At 39.9% G+C, this 21,275-nt stretch overlaps 1 protein-coding gene across 3 annotated transcripts in view; it reads right to left on the reverse strand.

Moving 5' to 3' along the window:
• Positions 1-21,275, reverse strand: part of crb1 (crumbs cell polarity complex component 1) — a 123,265-nt gene that overhangs the window by 60,893 nt on the left and 41,097 nt on the right. For all 3 annotated transcript variants that reach the window (XM_043699794.1, XM_043699793.1, XM_043699795.1), the window contains exons 5-8: positions 20,418-20,600; positions 6,985-7,947; positions 4,063-4,613; positions 952-1,117 (exon numbers count right to left, since the gene is read on the reverse strand). In XM_043699794.1, coding sequence (XP_043555729.1) covers positions 952-1,117; positions 4,063-4,613; positions 6,985-7,947; positions 20,418-20,600 — 1,863 coding nt within the window. The remainder of the gene's footprint in view (positions 1-951; positions 1,118-4,062; positions 4,614-6,984; positions 7,948-20,417; positions 20,601-21,275) is intronic.

Genomic DNA, 21,275 nt, shown 5'->3' on the forward strand with positions numbered 1-21,275 from the left:
TCAGGAATATGGAGGGGAAGGGGGATAGAGGGAAATAGAGAGTGGGGATGGGGCTGGGGGAAAGTAGGTGTGAAGGTGATAAGTCGATGCAGGTGGGGGATAATTGTGATAGGTTGGTGGGGAGGGTGGAGCAGATAGATGGGAAGGAATGGGTCAAATACAACTCAGATACATGAAGCTGGAGTGTTCAACTTGTGGGTGCCTTTTCTCCCCTAATCACACTCTCAGCCACAACATTCCCAACATAATGCAACCAAGAAGCAATGTGCCACTGCGATATTCCTGGTAATCCACTATAGCAAGGATCCCTCCTTATGTAAAATATTTCTAACCCTATAATTGGGATCAGTACAACATGAGGTAGACAAGCAGCCACGGTCCTTATCATAGGATGTGGGCATCACTGGCTAGGTCAACTTCAATTGGCAGCAGGGCAGTCAAGAGTCACATTTAGACCAGGTAAGGATGGCAGTTTCCTTCCCTGAAGGGCATTAGTCGGGAATCAAATTGATTTTTCCAACAACTGACAGATTTTCCATAGTGATCATTATACACCTAATTCCAGATTTGTTTTTTAATTGAATTCAAATTCCACCATCTGCTATGGCAGGATTCGAACCTGGGTCCCCAGGGCATTACCCAGGTCTCTGAATGAACAGTCCAGCAATAATACCACCCGGCCATCACCTTCCCTATTGTGTTGGAAAGGGTTCAAGCGATTCCAGGCTGATGTTTGTCAGCAGATGATACTCACACGTGCAATCAATTCTTAGTTAGGAGAACAAACTGTATAATTAATACAAGTGGAGATGTTCACATTGGATTCAATCCCACACTGTTTCTAAACCATGACTGTAACCTGTACACCAAGCGCTTTTGCTGCAGCAATGTAAATATTTTGTCAAGAACAGTCTGTTGAAATACAAAAATGGTTAAAACTTGTCCACTTACAATCAAATCCATCAGTGAGCAATTGGCATTCTGTGTAGAGAGGACATGGATTAAGCTGGCACCACTTCACCCAGGTGCAAGTTTTTCCTGAAGTATTTGGAGGACACTTGCATACAAAATCATCCCAGATGGAGGAGCAGGTTCCACCATTCAGACACGGGTTTAACTAGATAAATTTACAAAATGAAAGTGAGCTACGTATTATAGAATGGAAAACAATAGAATCATAAACATATAATGTTTTTCATGCTACATGCAGGGCCCAATGTGTAAGTGGATGGGTTTTGCATTGAGTTGAAACCTTGCTCCCGTGTCTTTCTTTGCATAGTATTATTGTTGCAATACATGGAATTGATGTCACCCGTAAGGAACAGGGAAGTCACTGAACAAACTAAGCATAATTTGTCTTTAATATTTATATTAGTTTTAGTTATTAATTAGCTCATGTGCCTTTGAAACTGAATATACAATTAGCCATGGACAAATCCATGTCCCATTGATAGAATGAACTTTAAGTTACACTCAGCCTGGATGTAAAATATAAATTGTATCCAACATCATATATCCTCTGTTTGGTATATAAAGATCGCCTAAGGTGAGCACAATAATAGGAGCATATGATGTGAACAAAGGTCTACAATTAATTGCACAACTATTCTGAAAGCTAACAACAGAAGTGACTGCCACTCATCCATAATTAAGCATTTCTCACTTCACATTCACTACATCAGCGAGTACACCCTTCAGCATTATACTCTCTTTTACAGTTATGTAAAACTCAGCCAAATCTAGTTACTGGAACTCTGTCTGTGTTACCTTGCTGCTACAACAAAGGCAGGAAGTCACCTCTCTTCATAACAGCACAGAGTTTATCATGTTGAAACTTGCGAAATTGCCCCTTATTTTATTGGGAATGGGATACAATTTAGTTTCAGCAAACCCGCAGTGCAACAAAAATGAATGTTGCAAAGATGTTTAAGTGGACTGATTCTCACTATTATTTGGATTCTCTCTCCATTGTTTCTCGCCTCCTCTCTTTGCCCAAAGTTTTCTGCCCTTTTTGATCTGTACAGAAGTGGAGGTTTACATGTCAATTCTGTCATTAGAAAGATATTCCACTATTAAACCACCCTTATAAATTGCTAAAAACAGGTTTAAATGTGCATAAAGGACATAAACACATTCCTGTCAAGCTCATTTGAACTGTCAATGGACCTGTCAAAACTGTAAAATGCCCCTGTCAAAATCAAGTTTTTAACTCTCTGTGAAAGAGGAGTTCTAAAGACTAATGACTCACTGAGTAAAGTAATCCTCCTCAGTTCAATTTCAAATGGGAGACTCCTTATTTTTAAACTGTATCCCATAGTTCTGGTTTCTCCTGCGAGAGGAAACATCCTCGTAGCATCTATCCTGTCAAGATCTCTCCATACAATTTAAGTTTCAGGAAGACTGCATCTCATTCATTGTATGTCTAATGAATATGGGTCTAACCTGCTTAATCTTTCTTCCAAGACAGCCATATTTCATATCTTGAGAATGCGTGAGATTAGGAGTTGCTGCACTTTATGTTGGCGGAAGGGGCAGGGAGGTGAGGAGTTGGCGGTGGGGAAGGGCAGGCTGCCTGATACACTGTTTTGGATTCTCCAACAATACTGACAGTGGGCCATGAGGTGCCAAGGATGGAACATCTACCTTTTAGTGTCATAATGGGGCACTAAAATGGGCCAGGTGTCCAGCTAAATTGCTGAGCTGAGGATGATATTTAGAACTTAGAGATGGTAATGCGATAGGGAGTAACAAGGAAATGTAATTTATAAAATATATAGTGTGGCATGGTGGCACAGTGATTAGCACTGTTGCCTCATAGTCTCAGGGACCCGGGTTTGATCACAGTCTCAGGCAACTTTGGCATTTAAGGGAAAAATATGGACCAAGGATAGGTAGAAGGGATTAATTTGGCATAATTTTCTGCCTAACACTATGGGCTGAAGGGCTGGTTCCTGTGCTATACTGTCCTGTTTATGGTGGCACGGTGGCTCAGTGGTTAGCACTGCTGCATCACAGCACCTAGGTCCCAAGTTCAATTCCAGCCTTGGGTGGAGATTGTACATTCTCCCTGTGTTTGCGTGGGTTTCTTCCGGGTACCCCAGTTTCCTCCCCCAGTCCAAAGATGTGCAGGTCAGGTGAATTAGCCATACTAAATTGCCCGTAGTGTTAGGTGCATTAGTCAGAGGGAAATGGGACTGGATGGGTTACTCTTTGGAGGGTCGGTGTGGACTTGTTGGGCCGAAGGGCCTGTTTCCACACTGTATGGAACCAAATCTATTGTGGTTATCTTATGAAAAATGTTTTTTAAATTGACCTTCAAAAATCCCTATAATTCCCTTGTATTATTACACTGAAAACAACTTTGTTTGGAAGACAGTTGTTTAATATTTGTTTAAAATATTAATATCACAGTAGATCAGAAAACCTTTGCAGAGAATCTTTAGACTCATTGATGAAGAAATTGAAACTCTGAAAGACATTCCAGGAGTTAAGTGCATCAAACATTCAGGGTTAGAACACAGATTTGAGATCAAATTCTGATTCATGACACATAGGTAGTAAGCTCTGTTTTGAGAAAATGAATACAATTTAATTGAGAAAAAAAATCCTCTAGTTACAATCCACTTTTCACCTTTATTTTACTCAGTGATCCTCTGGTGACTTTTGGAGAAGGAAAACGCCTGTGTATATTACAAGGTTAATTGTATCTTCACCCAAGAATTGCTATTAAGCATGTGCAAAGGCAACAATACCACGGTGATTTCACACTATATGGGAGTGGAGCCAGTGACTGTAAGATTGCAGAAGTATATCCTCTTTTACCATGCCTTGTAGATTGTTATATTAATAGAGCTTTTTAAAGTTCACCTGTAAGGGTTCCGTGTCTGAGTCTGAATAATGAGCTCTATCAGTGCCACCTGAATGACAACTATCTGTTCTGCACGTGAGGTTATGACCTTTTGCTGATTTCATTAAAATCTGTTGTTCTCATACTGAGCATCCACAAGATTGCATAAAGGGTTCAGTTCAAGAGGATGTGTGTTGAAAAACCATATACTCTACCTTACATGCATTGTCGTCATTGCAGCCAACTGTTACGTTTACAAGTGTTCTGTTACTGTAGGAATCCTCAGAGAAACCAATGGGATAAAACTCCAGTCTTTTGTTGTTCATTTTTAAGTCCTGGATGCATCCTTTAAAGTTTCTTCTGTCATGAGCTGATTCCAACCGATCTGGCAAGCCTCCAACAAACAGTGCATCTCCAGCTTGAACTCGAATCGGAAGAATATGAGTGTGACCAACCACCTGTCCATCCTGAACAAGTTCCAAACTGTTACGCTTTATCTTCACTGTTATTAAATGAAAAGGGCTGTCAGGAGTGAAGTGACCGCCTATGAGGGGTTTGGACAAGTGAGTTTGGACAACAATTTTGCCAGTGTCCAATCCTATCTGGAGGTATGGTGTATGGTTATGTTTCAAGACAAGCAACAAACCATTTGGTTTCTGTGTGCGAATGAACATTGATATTTCCACCTCTTCACCTGGATTATCATCAATGGTAAACATAGCATAGCCTTTAGAATCTTGATGGCCAAATCTGCCCGATATTAATTCTGATAAAAGGCAAAGAAATTAGTTTACAAGCCTTGACAAAAATGTGTACATTCATACAGTGGTAAGATAAAATATTAAACTGTCCTAACACATTGAATAGAGTGTTACCTCCTCAAACATTATTAATAATTGCCTGACTATTGTAACTAACTTCATCTAAATGAGCCTCCAAGTTATATTTGAAAAGAATACAATCATTCCCTCAAAATGGAAGTGAAGGTTTTGAAAGCCCATGAAGATGAATTTAACTATCACCATGTGATTTGTTGACCCAGTATTTGTGTCAAGGCAATTTGCCATCTATTGGATGGGTTGTGAATTTCGTGAAAAACAGCTACTGCTCCCCTTTCTTGACTTCACTGAATGTTTGGTAGAATATTGGGCAGGAGTTTAGCTGGGAGAGATTATATGGCAGCTGCAAGTGACATCAAACCTAATAATGCCATCAAGTTGAACATAATTTTTTAATCCATGGACCTCGTCTACAATCAATCATCCATTTGCCCATCTGAAATGTGTGGATAGAAACAACAGGTCAGTGGTATGCAATTCAAAGTGATGGTTCTGGATGGAGGCAGCATTATAGTAAATACTGGTGGGGTTCGTGATTAAAATTTAGACATCTTTGACTAAGTAATAGTGACAGGATAAGGCCAACGAATCAGTGACCCAGACTCTATTTTTGAAACACAGAAGGGCACTCATATTCCTCCAGGTACAACTAAAATAAATTTCTGCCTTACTTTCAAGGACCGATCCTTCTTCCTCAACTAGATTGACAGGATGGAGCATCCACGACAGGTGAAACCAAAATAGGTTAATATTTTAAAGACCAGAGGAAACTATAAAGGAATATTGATAAAAGGGGGATGAGCTAAGGAGCTGCAGATGAAATTTCATATTTATATGAGATGGTCCATCTTGGTTAATGCAGCAGTAATCAAACACCAAATGAAACTAGCTCAATGCTGTAGAAGCACAATGGGATTTAGGGATATGGTTCACAGAATATTATCAGGTAGCTAATGATGTAAAGAAGCTAATAGATTCTAGGTTTCATCTCTGGAGGTTTAGAATACAAAAGCCGGGAGCTAATCACAAGCCTATATAAAACCTTAATAAGACTGCTGTTGCAGTGCAAAGTGCGGGAATGGGCTCCACACTATAGAAATTTAAGACTTTGGCGGTGTTACAATGCAGATTTACTCAAACTGGCATGAAGAAATGCAAAGACAAACTTGAAAAATGTTTTGTTAAAAAAGGTGCTAATTACACAGCTGCGTAATGGAAATGCTTAAAGAATCATACAGGGTGGATATTAGCAAACTGTTTCTCAAAGTTCAGGGGTCAAAAACCAGAGACCATAACTGCAAGATTAAATATAATTGATTCAAAAAACAGCTAAAGAAGTGTCTTCATGCAGAGAATTAAGGGACTCAGAATTAAATTACAGAATTGAAAAAGAATTAAGAACACAAGGTTAGGCTAACTTGATGAATGCAAGACAAAGGATTGAAAATGGACAGGTCTGACAAACATATTTAGGACTTTTTTTGTGCTTGTCATACTCTTGCTATAAGAGATAGCTTGAAATTCGCTTCAATAAACAGCAATGAATCTGGAGAAGGTCGGAGGAAATCCTCAACTACACATTTCAACTCCAGTGCAATGGAAAACTAGGTTTAAAAATGCTATGAATTTCTTGAAACCTTTTTAAATCCATCTGCAGTTCATTCAAATATTTAGACAGCTCTAATGATAATACCAGATATTTTTGAATAATTACATTTTAATTGCTGCGAGAGTTGCTGGAAAATGAATGTTTACAAACACGTGCAGAGCTGGCCTGATATTACAGTAGTACCTGGATATCTTTGCTGCAAATATTAACTTTTATCCAGTAAACAGTGTCAATCAAAGAAGACTGAAGTGTGAAAGCATAATGTAGGGATACAAAGCACGTTTTATATTCCACTTACCAGTGGAGCAGATTAGGTATGTTCTTACTGAGATATGCTTAGAAGCCAATGTGCTTGCACTAGAGAGAGACTTAACTGAAATCTAAAAAGATATACCTAACCAATGGGGCACACATTGGTCTTAGACAGTAGTGCCATGGAACAATATGTAGCTTGTAATTGTTATATCATTAATCTGATATAATCAAAGAACTATTCACATATTTTACATTGAAATGAGGATGTTTCTGTTGCTCTTTGATCTGCTTTATCAATTGTTTCACAGTAGACTTTACCATTAAATCTCAGGACCTAAATGACAGTATAATAGCTTATTCCACAAAGATTTTTAACACCAAAATAAATGGAAAGGAGAAACTTCAAACCTTGAAATATTATTTGGGCTAATTACCTTCTGAACAGTTAAATCCAATGTATGGTCTGAAGCATTCACATTTGTAACTTAGCCACAAATCAATGCATTGACCTTTGCTCTGACATGGCTTCCTCTGACACCAATCATTCTTGTTGCACCCTAGTTTGACATTCAGCGTTGACTGAACGGAAAGATTTGTGATATTAATTCTTTGTGAATCTATCTCCACATCCTGGAGGCAACCAATAAAATAAGGCTGAGGCTGGATGATATTGGTGACTTCTGAAAAATGTCCACGCTCAATATCTGTGCCCCCAAAGATGGTGTTTTCAAATGCAGAAGCAAGTTGCTCAGTCTCCAGTCCAACAAACCTTTTGATCATGCACTCTTCAGAACATGGATTGTCCAAGAGCTTAACAGAAAAGTCACTGCCTAATGTCACTTTCGCAGTATGCCAGTCACCATCACTAACATTCTTAAGAATCTCAAGGTCTGCAACCAGCTGGTTTCTCACTTTCAAAGAGGCAAATAAATGTCCATTGAGTATTTCCAATTTCATAAATGTATCCTTGTTCCCTCTATGAAATATAATTGAACTAGACAGCACAGTGCTACACCTCAGGAACACACTGTAGAGAGGTTTATCCATTGATTCTTCATGTTTGCTGGCACTTGCTGTTTTAACACTGAGATATCCACTGACTTCAAAAGAGAAGGTCGTTGATAATTGACAGTTCAAACCAGTGTAACCATTAGCACAAAGGCAGTTGTGCCTATGTTGTGCATCCTTTAGGTAAGGGATACATGTCGCTCCGTTCTGACATTCATGGTTTTCACAGCCTGTCAGAATGTCTGTACAGTTCTTGCCTCCATAAAACAATTCTTGTTCATTTCTTGCTGGGCAATGACAGATGTAACTCTCCATGGTATTCTGACATGTTCCACCATTTTGACATGGATTTGAGTCACACTCGTTAACATCCATCTCACAGTGGGAACCTTCAAAAGAAAGCATACACCATTGTCTTCTATTGTCTGTAAATATGGGTACACAAAATGCACTTCCTTCATGTATCACATTTACCATTTGTTCACGTTAGTTATGGGAAATAAACTTTCCCTAACACCTATACAGGCTGTACAACAACGTCTCCTTGAGGACAATTCTTTTTTTACATTCAGTTTACCATGTATCCCTGTGCGCAGTACACAACACCATCATAATCATGATTCCTTAGCAACAAGGCAAAATAATGTAGTCATTTGATTGAGGTGTAAATTTGGAAAATATTGGCAAATAGAAAGTGATTGGTCTATTATTTGTTCTAACTAAAATGTCTACATTTTGTCATCAAATGAAATAAAGTGCAAATTTGTATTAATTCTTTTTATTTTCTGTTGTACGTGAATTAATTCTATCAAATTTGTGATGAGTTGCACCAAAGAATGACAATATGAAATTAACACAAGATACATCCAAAGTATATGATTCTTCACCTTTTATGTAATGACAGACGTTTGGTCCATTTTTACTCACTGACTGACAAGAATGGTTTGCTGCTTGAGGTACCTTTATTACAATACCACATTTTGCAGGGTATGTGTGGTGCAGTGGCAATGTTCCTACCTTTGAGCCAGGATGTCTGGTTTCAAGTCCCACTTGATCCAAAAGTGTTTAATGACATCTCTGAACCAGATGATTAGGAAACGTTTACCACATTTCCTCTTATGGTTTTGAATTTTTTTTAAAAATTCAACTCTTCTATTGACAGCTGTAACAGAGTTCCTTCAGGCACATATCAAAGGTGGTATGTCCAAGGTATGACACTAATCTTTTTTGCAGTACCCTGGAATTTGCATTTTTGACAGTGTGCCTGTTAATTCAGAAGGTGGTGAAGAGGCACATATTGTATTTATTCAACTGTATTTACAAAAGGATATTCTTTCCTCGTCTTTCCATGATGGCAAGTATATAGTTATTTCTTGAACTTTCATTAGCAGGATATTAATTCAGGAAGGCTTTCACAATGTTGAGTCTCTAAAAACAGCACCTTAAACAGGAGATCATATGCTAGGATTTTGTTCTGACTTATTTCAGCTGTACTGAAAACACTCCAATAGAAATTCTGGTTCCCTTAAACCTATTTTTTAAAACAAACCCTAGCCTTAAGCTGACTTTAGGCCAAAAATGTTATTTGACCTATTGCGTGGTTCATGTGATGTTGTTGTGGATTGTCAGGATACGTAATTCCATTGGACATGGCTGATCATTAATACTCCTACACATCCAGTAATTATCAGCTTTCGCTCTAATTGCCTAGCCCAACAACAACAGAAGGACTAGCAACACAACAAAACTGAACCTCCCAGCACCAACAGGGAAAGGCAGGCATAAAAGAGAATTTCTGCAGTGCATTCTGGTGGTGACCTCTATACATATGTTTTCAGAATGAACCATACAGAAACAGGCTATTTGGTCCAACTGACCTATGTTAGTCATAAACCAGACAATGGTGAAAATACTCAGGAGGTCTGGCAACATCTGTGGAAAGAGAAACAGAGTTAACATTTCAGCTTGATTTCTGATTGATTCATTAACTAGGTTTCTCTTTTCATAGTTGCTACCTGACCATTTCAACATCCTCTTTTATTTCAGATTTCCAACATCCAACATTTGCAAAAATGGTATTCCGGGGAAATAGAAGTAGTTTTAGCCAGCCAGGTTAAATTGTTGACATTTTGCAGGGAAACAGGAAATGATGTGTTTGATGCCTACCAGACTAAAGGGAAAGCTGTTTAGTGGATTATGAAGATTAGGCTATTATTAGTTACAATACATAAAAGACAAATATCTTGGTGATTCTTGATTATGAACATAACATACTTGCTTCAAAAATTAATTGAAGCTAATCTCAAACAAAACATTTCCCCTTCAATAACACAGCAAAGCAATTCGCATCCATGATCTGGAAGATTTCTAAAACTGGTAAATATTTTTGAACTCAAACTATACTAATCGCCTATGATTATGATTCATCTAGATTCATGCAATGATGGTTTTCTTAAAAGTATCAATTTTGGCTTATTGCTTTTGCACAATACATTAAAATTTAATAACTTAAGAAATAACAATAGCCATGTATAATGCAACAACCCTTAAAAGGTCACCTGTCTATTTGTAATGTTATCAGTTATTCCCCATACCCTCCAAGTTTTAAATTATCAGCACTAGTAGCTACTCTTATGGTTTTAACTGAATAGTATATTTTTAGCAAAATTTACCTGTGATGACAATCATAAAAATGAAGCAAGTCTTATGCACTGATGAGACCATTGCTCCCAGTGTGATTAAAATACAAAGATCTGCATTCGAACTCTTTGCCAATAAGATGCAAAAAATCTCCAGTCCAATGTCGATTGAACACCCGTTGATTGTAGTTCATTTCTCATTGTTAACTTGTGTGCTAACTGCACATACTGTTCCTTTGTTTGCAATGCCTGCTGACTCAGCTCAGCGTGAAATGTTCTGAAAGCCAGATCAGCAAGGCTTAGTTTAAGAATCAGTAAATTCCTTGCTTACACAATACTTTATGCAGTCAGTCTCTGTGACCCATTTAGGTTGTTCCCATCAACTACAACAAAACTAGAAGCATTTAAAAATAAGGAATGAATACACTTTAAGCCGCTAAATTATACTTTAGTATTGTCTCTCTTGTATTTGCCATAGAAATGAGCTGTAAGGAATGGTCCAAATAAAATCTTTGTCCATCTTTCACTTAAGGCCAGTAGCAATCAAATCAGAAAATGTAATGAGGGTTTTACAAAACATTTAGATTTTATGAACAGACTATTCTGCTCAACAGATCCATGGGTGATTGTACTCTATTCCTCTTCCAACCATCTTCATCTGAAGCCAACAATATGTCCCTCTATTCCTCTCATTTGTTTAACTCGCTTCTCCTTGAATGTCTGTTTGCTATTTATCATAACTTTTCCTTCAGGAAGATTGCTCCATCTACCAGTTATTCTGGGTACTAAAGTTTTTCTCGAATTCTCAAGTGAAAGTATTAGTGACTATTGAATATTTTTGTCACTAGTTCATTGCAAATGAAAATATCTTGTCTCTAGGTCTATGATATCAGCCCCTTTTACCAGCTTAATGACCTCTGTTAGGTCAGCCCTCAGTCTTTTATGGAGTTAGGAGCTTCAACTTGTTCAATCTTTGCTGTTAGGTAGTCCGACCATCATCTTAGTTTCTTTGTGCACCCTTTTCCAATCCTTCTACTTTGAATGTGGTACCCACCCCTTCACACAACCATCTTCTGTCTGAACAGTGGAAGGGAGTCCTCCTCATCTCCTAGGGACGCCCAGTGAAGGAATGAATGATTTTACAAGATATATACATTATTAAAAGCTGTTTTTCACAAACATGCTGCGTATGTGTTTGTAACTTTACAATTAATCAGTGTTTAACTTTTACTTCCGCAAACTGAAAGGTTGATATAATGTTACAGCAAACATTGTGAATCATGATTTGCGTATTTGAATGTTTAATATCTTCTGGTAGTACACTGCTTAATATGTTTACAAACATCAAATTACTTTGTATGCTATTTTAATCCAGTTATTACTCTGCTTGAAACAAATTATTAGATGATTATGTTAAAATACCAAACAACTACCTACTTCAAAGTGAGGTTTTGATCATATTTTGTATTGGAAAGGGTTATTGTGAAGAAGGAAGTAAAAGAGTCTATGTTATCATTGTGATCTAATGTAAGGCCTCATAAATTCTAGAAGATGAATCACTCAGGAGACAGGTGACCTGCACATAGTTAAACTTTACCATGTCTAAATAAACAATAATATTTGCCAACTTCCAAAGACTTCTGCTTTCTTTCCCAACTCCTCAGCTCAAACCAATATCAGTGCGGAATGTATGCACTGGGATTCAGAGGAATGAGGGAGGATCTCACGGAAACTGATAAAATTCCAACAGGAGTAGACAGAGGACACAGGTTACAAATAAGGGGTAGGCCATTTAGAATAGAGTTGAGGAGAAACTTCTTCACCCAGAGAGTGGTGGGTGTGTGGAATGCTCTGCCCCAGAAGGCTGTGGATACTTTCAAGAAAGAGTTGGATATGGGGATAAGGCAGGAACAGGATACTGATTGAGTATGATCAGCCATTATCATAATGAATGGTGGTGCTGGCTCAAAGGGCAGAATGGCCTACTCCTGCACCTATTGTCTATAGTCTATTGGTAGATTCAGGAAAGGTGTTCCTGATGGCAGTGGTGTCCAGAACCAGGGTTCACAGTCTAAAGATACCTGGTAAACCATTAAGGACTGAGATGAGGAGAAATTTCTTCATCCAGGGTGTGGAATTCATGACCACAGAAAGCTGTCAAGGCCAAAGTATGGTATGATTTCAACAAGGAGTTGGATATAGCACGTGGGGCTCAAACAGGTTCAGCTACTGAGTTAAATGATCAATCTTGAACATAATGAATGGTGGAGTAAAACCAAATGGCCGACTCATACTCCTACTTTCTATGTTAAAAATCGCACAACACCAGATTATAGTCCAACAGGTTTATTCAGAAGCACTAGTTTTCAGAGCACTGCTCCTTCATCAGGTGGTTCTTCATCACCTGATGAAGGAGCAATGCTCTGAAAGCTAGTGTTTCCAAATAAATCTGTTGGACTATAACCTGGTGTTGTGTGATTTTTAATTTTGGCCACCCCAGTCCAACACCGGTACCTCCAAATCATTTTCTATGTTGTAATGCTTCATACAAAGTAGAACAGCAGACTATCTACACCACCACTAAGACTCCATTTTCCACCATCATCATAATATCACCCAACTCTTCATCCCCTCCTTGACTCAACACATCTGCTGAATCCCCCATCCATCCCTTCACTGACTGTAGAATTGTCAAATCCAAATACTCCTGACTGCGCTCCTACTTTGTATGCTCTGTAAACCTGAAGTAATCTAAAGGTCTGCTGTGTGTCATTACTCACACTAAGCCCTATGACCCATCTCTCCTCTGCTTGCTGGTCTGCATTGATTCCTGGTTAAGCAACATCTTGAAAACTGTACCATTTTTGTCATATCTCTCTATGTCTTATTTCATTATATGTCCAAACTCCTCCAGCTCCACACCCTCCAAGAGGGTGAAATCTTCCAATCACTCTACATCATCACTGGTCTTAATTCCTCCATCATTGGAAGGCATATCCTTATTCACAGGTCCTTAAACTCTGGAATTACCTTCCTAGACTTCTCCCCCTCTCTAAATCTCTTTTTTTTTTCTTTGATTTGCTCCTTAAACCTATCCTTTCAGACAAGCTTTAGGTCATCTGTTGTAATATCTCCGTATTTGGTACTGTGTCAAGTTTTACCTGATTACCCTCATTAGTAGTACCTTTGGATGTATAACACGATCAAAAAAGGTGTATAATACCAGTTATTGTGAAATGTTTAACATGTCACCTGACAGGAAAAGAACCCTCCATTTTCCTTTCCAATTTAACTAGAGTTCCTTCCATCAGGCAAAAAAAACCCATAAAATCAGCATTTAATTTCGACAAAAATCTGCATTCGTACATTTCTACAGATTTGATCATTCTGTTCTTTAAAGGCTGTTATAGATAAGCTGTTGGGGGTCAGCTATGGCTCAATGAATAACACTCACATCTTTAGTCAAAGGGTGTGGGATAAGGTTTGACTTCACAGACCTGAGCTGGTAATCTGCATTATCACAGGTTTCGTCATTTGGATGAGATGTTAAACCCATGCTTTCTCAGGTCCTAATCAATATTTATTCCTCAACAGATATCTCTAGAAGAGATTATCTGGTCATTACCACATTGATGTTTGCAGATTGGATGCCTGCGATTACATTTCAAATGTGTTTCATTGTAAAGTGCTTTGAGAGATCATGTCTGGTGCTTTATAAATGGAAGTTCTTCCTTTATGGATGAAATAGATGCAGGAAGAATCCAATTTGATAAGAGGCTAGCTTGTCAATTTTAAGGAAAATTTCAATTTTTTTACATATAAATTGGAAGGTGGAATCTTGTCCTTTAATGCAAAGATACTGTCTACCTGTTCAGATCAAACGTTCGAGATGCAATGACATTGCTTCCTTAAAATGATTACACATGTGACTAGAGAAATTCATTATGTACAATGTTATAAGTGTGAGTTTTGGAGAGCCATTGACTGACAGTATCCTCAAAAATGATCTCTTTGTAAAATTGTTAAAATATGTACATGTAACAATTTCAACATTAAAATAACATATCTATTTAGAGCCACTCAAATTTTAACCTTGGTGTGAAATATTGCAGAATTATTCAGATGAGCATTAAAAAAGGCCACTCTTAATGATTTAAATTTAAATAATAAATTAGCTAACTGGATTGTCAGTGTTTGCCTCAAGCTGTTATGAAACTAAGTTTAAGATTTTCTGTCTTTTCTTTCCACTTCCGCACCTTGTACACAGCTGATCAGAAGATTCAACTTGCTCATTATGTATCCTTTCGAATCTAGTACTGTGACTTCTCTACACAAGCACAAAACAGGCCTGCATTACATGTGTTACTGGAATCCCTGCAGTCTTTAAAAAATGCTTAGAATTACTGTGAACCTCTCTTTTTTTAACGTTTGTGATTGTGCTTTGTTAATGATGTGTAAGTGGATTTCTACGAGCACTTAAGTCAAAATTGAAGCTGAATGACCACTCTTTACCTGGAAATCACTTTACGAATGTGCTATGTCAATTGTTTTCATTATGATAATTTAGTAGTTGGTTTAGATGAACTTCTGAAATGTAGGGCTGAATCTTACATTATTTTGGGCAAGTTTGAATTGCGTTGGATTTTTTCGTGGGATTTTCACCATAAGGTCGAATGAGTTTTCATCCAAAATCACTATATTAATTGCCCACCGTGCCCACATGGGGTCGCTCATGTCTGATTTCCACACTAGCTTACCGTATTCCATTCTCAGAACTACATGCCACTCACTCAATATCCACAGAAACCCCAATATCCTTCGTACCTACTCCATCGGCAAGGCACGAGAGTGCCTTACATTTCGGTCCTCCTCCATTTTATGACAAGAATCCTACCCCTTGCAGGAAAAAGATCAAGACCTCCTTCGTGCAGGGGTATCAAGGCATCCATGTCCCACCAAATGAGTAAGTACCACTTTGCGCACCACTGCCACTCAGCCATTAATTCTGCTGCCACTCTCAATCATTGCACACCACTTCCAATGATGCAACGCTTCTCTTTCATATCTTGCAGGTTCTGTAAGCTTCATGATGACATTATGGCCTCTGAACCCTTGACCTCTGAAGATGAGAGTATGGACGACCCAGAGAAAGCAGCACAAAGGCCGCCTCCTGTACCCGCCGCCAGCCCACAAACTGCCCCCTTTGTGATGTTAGTCAGTGCAGGGTTCCCAATCTGCTGAACCCTCACTGGGACAGTGCAGGGCTCCCAATCTGCTGAGTCCCTCACTGGGACAGTGTGGGGTTCCCAATCTGCTGAGCCCCTCACTGGGACAGTGCGGGGTTCCCAATCTGCTGAGCTCCTCACTAGGACAGTGTGGGGTTCCCAATCTGCTGAGCCCCTCACTGGGACAGTGCGGGGTTCCCAATCTGCTGAACCCTCACTGGGACAGTGCGGGGTTCCCAATCTGCTGAGCCCCTCACTAGGATAGTGCGAGGGGTTCCCAATATGCTGGGCCCCTCACTGGGTCAGCCCCACAGCTGGCCGAGGAAGGAAAGGCCCAGAACGCTGGCTCCTGGTGGGATCAGCAATCAGGGAGTTTGTCCCCATGCACAGGGAGGGGCAGGAGCAGCAGGCAGGGATGTGGGGCACTATGACCCTCACTTTGGGGCCCATGCATTTCCAAATCAGCCAGCTATGGTTCATGGTGGTTCATGAGTCATACTAGATGGCATCTGCACTAACAGCTCACTGCAGCACCTGCAAACAAAGGGAACAATGGATACATGTGACATTAGGTGCTGCTAACAACTCTGGTCCTTCTGGGTCAACATTTCCAACATTGACTCTTTGTGTGCAAAGACATGGCTGTGAAAGGTTTGTCCAGCAATGACTTTGCCAGGGAGGTGCCACACCCAGAGAAAATCAAGGTTATAAGGAAATAAACAGCCTTCAAGCCTGCGTGCTCCACCTTTCATGGATCTGTAACCTATGTTGTTATCCTTTCAAGGCCCAATGTATGCACATTGGTGCAACCCCTCCATCACAGGCTTGGTCACTTACTCCATCCAGTCTGTGCGTGATTGCAGTCACTTTCTTCACATTACACACTCTCAATTCCAGCGTCAACAGAAAATGACAGAGACTGGTCCCTTGCCAAAGGCTCTCTGGATGACTGTGTTAGTGAGCCTTTAAATAGCCACATCCTCTTCCTCAGAGCCTGTTGCCATCACCTTCCCAATGTGCCTAACGAATCCATATACGAACTTTGTTTCCAGACCCTGGCATATGAGATGCCCACGCCCAGAGTGGTCATTGACTGCCCCCATTCCTGAACAGTAAGATACTGAGGGTCAGTACAATGGTTACAGCCTCTAATTTCATCCCCTCCTCCCCCAGTACCCACTTGCACCTTAGTTTCTGTGGATGTGCCCTTCAGGCCAATGTGGCCCAGTGCTTCTCGTGATGTTACAGCGCAGGGTGTGCCCAGATCGCTGACTGTTGCCTACATATTTCTCCAGCTTCTTCAGTCCTACCCCTGTCCCTAGACTTGCTGCTAGAAAGCCAACAGACTCTATGTGACCCACTCCCTGCACTACAGAGATAGGCAGGTAGTCCTCTCTGACCACCTGCCAGACTGTGGCAATCCCCTGGGTTGATATGGGAGGCTGCCTTTGCCTTGCAGCCCTGACTGACTGGTGCCTCCATGAACTATATTGATGAACACTCTGTTTGGAGTTGGATACACCGCTGACTGTCAGCTACATATGTAGTGTGTTTACTATGTAAAGCTGCTGGCATATGCTGGGGTGTGACGTTGACATTGCACACAGCAAGAAGTCCACCTCTTGACCAGGAAATGCTGACCAGCAAGGCAAACTGCTTTAGGGCCACACAGTGGCTCAGCGGTTAGCACTACTGCCTCACAGCGCCAGGGACTCGGGTTCGATTCCAGCCTCAGGCGACTGTCAATGTGAAGTTTATACATTCTCCCTGTGTCTGCGTGGGTTTCCTCCCACAATCTAAAAGATGTGCAGGTTAGGTGAATTGGCCATGCTAAATTGCCCATAGTGTTCAGGGATGTGTAGATTAGGTGCCTTAGTCTGGGGTAAATATAGGGCAGGGGAATAGGTTTGGGTGGGTTACTCTTTGGATGATTGGTGTGGACTGTTGGGCTGAAGGGCCTGTTTCCACACTGTAGGGATTCTATTCTGTTTCTGTGATTGCACCAATTTTATGTGGCATGGCATGGCAGGGATGCTCTGAGCAAGTAGGCAGGTGCTAAGTGAGTGAGCAGTAAGAGAGCAAGGGATCAACCCTGAGATACAGCCTTGTCCAGTCTGCGAGCTGATTACCCATCCCCTATGCATAAATTTCCCTCACTACACTCTTTCAATTTCACCCAGCATCACCAGTCTATGCTTCCAGACCTTACTGCATAGCAGAAGTGCCTGGATGGTTATGATGCATGGGGAGATGGTAGATGCAAACACGCATAGTGGAGGAGGAGGAGGAGTACATTTGGCTTGGCTCATGGCCTGATGTGTTGCCCGGTGTTCAATATGGAGGTAGTTTGAAGCAAGTGAAGAGCTCAATCCACCCAGGTACCCACTCTGGTTTGCTTGTCTGATTTTCTTGATGTCTAAGTAAAAAACCGAAAGAATTGCGGATGTTGTAAATCAGAAACAAAAACAGAAGTTGCTGGAAAAGCCCAGCAGATCTGGCAGCATCCGCAAACAGAAATCAGAGTCAACGTTTCGGGTCTGGTAACCTTTCCTCAGAACTCTTCAGTGGAAGGATCGCTGGACTGAAAACGTTAACTCTGATTTCTCTTCGCAGATGCTGCCAGATCTGCTGAGTTTGTCCAGCAACTTCTTTTTTTTTCCTTGTTGTCTAGTTTGTTTGGTGAGGTAGGAGTCTGAATTGTGGCATCAACAAGACATTTAACAATCAGTAATGACATCCATATGCACTTGCCACTGTTGAACGAGTCTTGCCATGCCACTTGTGAAAAGAATAAAAGATGGATGAGATGATCTAGCCATCAGGTTGGGCTTTGCCATACTTGTTGCCTGACTCTTCCCACATCTCATTGTAGCCTGTCTCACAGACTGGATTCTGCCTGTTATTTTTTATGATGCTTCAGCTTCTGACACGCATGTCCCAAACTTTTATACTGCTCGCTGTAGAATTCATAAAAAAGAATAATCAATGTCTTTAACTTCCTGGTTTGCAATCTGTGAGAAGTCAAAAAGTGTGGGGCTGGAAGAGCACAGCAGGTCAGGTAGCATCTGAGGAGCAGGAGAGTTGACATTTCAGGCATCAGCTCTTCCTCTGGCAGTCTGTGGGAAGTCTTCAATGTGCCTGGCTGCCTATACTGCCTGATAACATCACTGCTGAGTTTCTTAGAGATCGCTTTGACTTGGTCTCTGATTTAAACTAACAACAAAAAAAGAGGAAATCCGCACCACAAAATTCATTGGAAGGATTGGCTTTGCCAGGCCAATAGAAAATGCTGTTGTTGCACTGCACAATGTGAAATTCCAGGTCAAGCATGTGGCAATTGCTGTCATGAGTGTTACAGTCATCAAATAAATCAGATGATTCATTGCACTGTCCTGCATACAAATCATATTGGATCAAAACTGAACTTTTGTCTGGTACCTCTAAATCTAAATTCTTACAACCAATGTTAAATTTTTCACAGCTTTGATTGTCATCTGTAGCCTTCAAACTCACCCGTGTACTCCAACTTGTTTTATTCTCGTTGATTAGCAACTCTTGACTAATTATCTGACATAAGTATGAATCATCCCAAGGGCACATCAATAGGCCAAGTGCAGCAGATCTTCCAAACATCCATCTGCAATTAACATTAACTAACCTGCTGCAATTGAATCCCATAATTCACCCAGTTTCCTGCAATACTATTTACATTAATAGAGGTTGAAGCTAATCAATTTTGTGATGTCGGTTGAGATTTATTTAAATACCTTTCATCAGCATTTGAAATATTTTAATTAGTCTTGTCATCCTGGGATTAAATAGTGACTTAATCTTCCTATTTCAGCCAAAATGTGTCTCTGTTGAGGTTCTTTAAACTTGCAATAGTTTTATCACTGTTCAATTTGCTGCTGCTGATTTATCTGTGTTTAGGATTTTATAAGTTTGGGTTAAGAGCTTGTTCTACATTGTGATCTGCTTCTGCTGAGAGATAAGTTGAAGAGTGCAGTGCTGGAAAAGCACAGCCGGTCAGACAGTATCCTAGGAGCAGGAGAATCAACGTTTTGAGCATAAGCATCAAAATGAGGGGGTGACCCAAGGGGTCTGAGAGATAAGTGGGAGAGGGGTGGGGCAGAAGATAGCTGAGAATGCAATAGGTAGATGAAGTCGGGGGTGAAGGTGATAGGTCAGAGAGGAAGGTGGAGTGGATAGGTGGGAAGGACAGTTTAAGAGGCCGGTGCCAAGTTGGAAAAATCTGAGAGATTTATGAAGTAAATGAGAACTCTTGGTAGATGTTTCTTCTTTTGGATGTTTCTACTGAGGTAAAAGTGATTATGTTCTTTGGAATACTAAATCAGGACATCCCTCAAACAGGTTTTACACTATTATAGTCTATTTAAATTATTGCACTGATATAAAGCCACTGATGAATATAGATATAGTGAGCTTCTGATCATTAACAATCTAACAGTGAAGTTAATCCATTTATATCAAGTAACTCTTGCAAGCATATCTATTTTGTAATGAACTGCATCCAGTTTCTACTTGGGATTTTTTTTCACATGACTAATTCCGTACAAACTTTTACCATAGTTCTAGTCTGACCAACAATATAACTTTGGTGTGTCTCACCAATTGAACGATAGTTACAAGGAGAGGTAAGCCAATGAGTTACGGAATAATGACCGGTATAGTTTGTCATGCTTTAGCTGTCGGCTTTAGGTTGGCTATTGTACCATCTCTTGAAAGGATCGTAACTACATTTTATTGCGTTTGGCCATAAATTACACTGCAAAGAGCTCATGTACATCCAATTTTTTTTAACACGATACATACTGTGGCAGCAGCATTAAATAAAAAGATGAATGCATTGTGAAATTAACATGCAAATAAACAAGTTTTAATGATGTCTAAACCATGTAAAACCAACAGGAGAGCATTATTTGTCAGGGAACAAAGCAAAGAATACATTTTTGTGATAATATAATGTGAGCTTACCGGTAAATCCATGCTGACATTTACAGATGTAGCCAGCAGCGTGCTCATAGCTGAAAACTGCAGGCAATTCTGATCCAATTCCATACATATTCTTCCAGGAGAGCTCAATACACTCCCCTCCATGGAGGCAAGGATTACTGAAGCATTCATGGATATCAATTTCACAGTGTGTCCCTGTGAAACCTGCATAAATCACAAAATTAATATTTATAATAATTTTCCCACTGATAGACCAATCAGGAACACATGGTGAGACAATCGTTTCCATCTGAGAGTTGTGAGGTGAAATTGAGCTTAAGGGAAGAAGATGAGTAGTGTAACTAAATTCTAACTTTTTAAAAACTTTTGATAATTGAGTTACAGAAATAACAGTGAACTGCATGGGTGTTCTTTTTATCATTTTCCTTTTCTTTAATTTGGTCATGGTGTGCAGACATGGATGAAGAGGCCCATGTTTAGTGCACATTCTAATTGCTTTTGAGAAAGTGGGAGTGAGCTGCCTCCTTGAACCATTGGAGTCCATGGGGTGGAGGTACACCCACAATGCTGCTCTGCAATTCCAATTCTTTTGACCCAGCAACAAGGAATGGCTTCATATTTCCAACCCTTCCTCTGCTTTTTCTTGCATGTCCTCTTTCCTTTTAATACATTCTCTCTTAATCTCCTTTCTGTAATCTTGCTGTCTTAATTGTCTTAATGTTGATTGTCTCTACCTCTTTTTGTTGAGTCTATGTCTTCTTTCCATTTTTGTATTGTGTGACAAAATCATCAATTCTTCCATCTCTCACCCTTCCACTATTGCTATTCCAGAACCTAGGAATCAGATGTTCCATTCTGCTGTATGCTACATCGGTGACG

This window comes from Chiloscyllium plagiosum, chromosome 11, assembly GCF_004010195.1.
Source record: "Chiloscyllium plagiosum isolate BGI_BamShark_2017 chromosome 11, ASM401019v2, whole genome shotgun sequence".
Classification (NCBI taxonomy): domain Eukaryota; kingdom Metazoa; phylum Chordata; class Chondrichthyes; order Orectolobiformes; family Hemiscylliidae; genus Chiloscyllium; species Chiloscyllium plagiosum.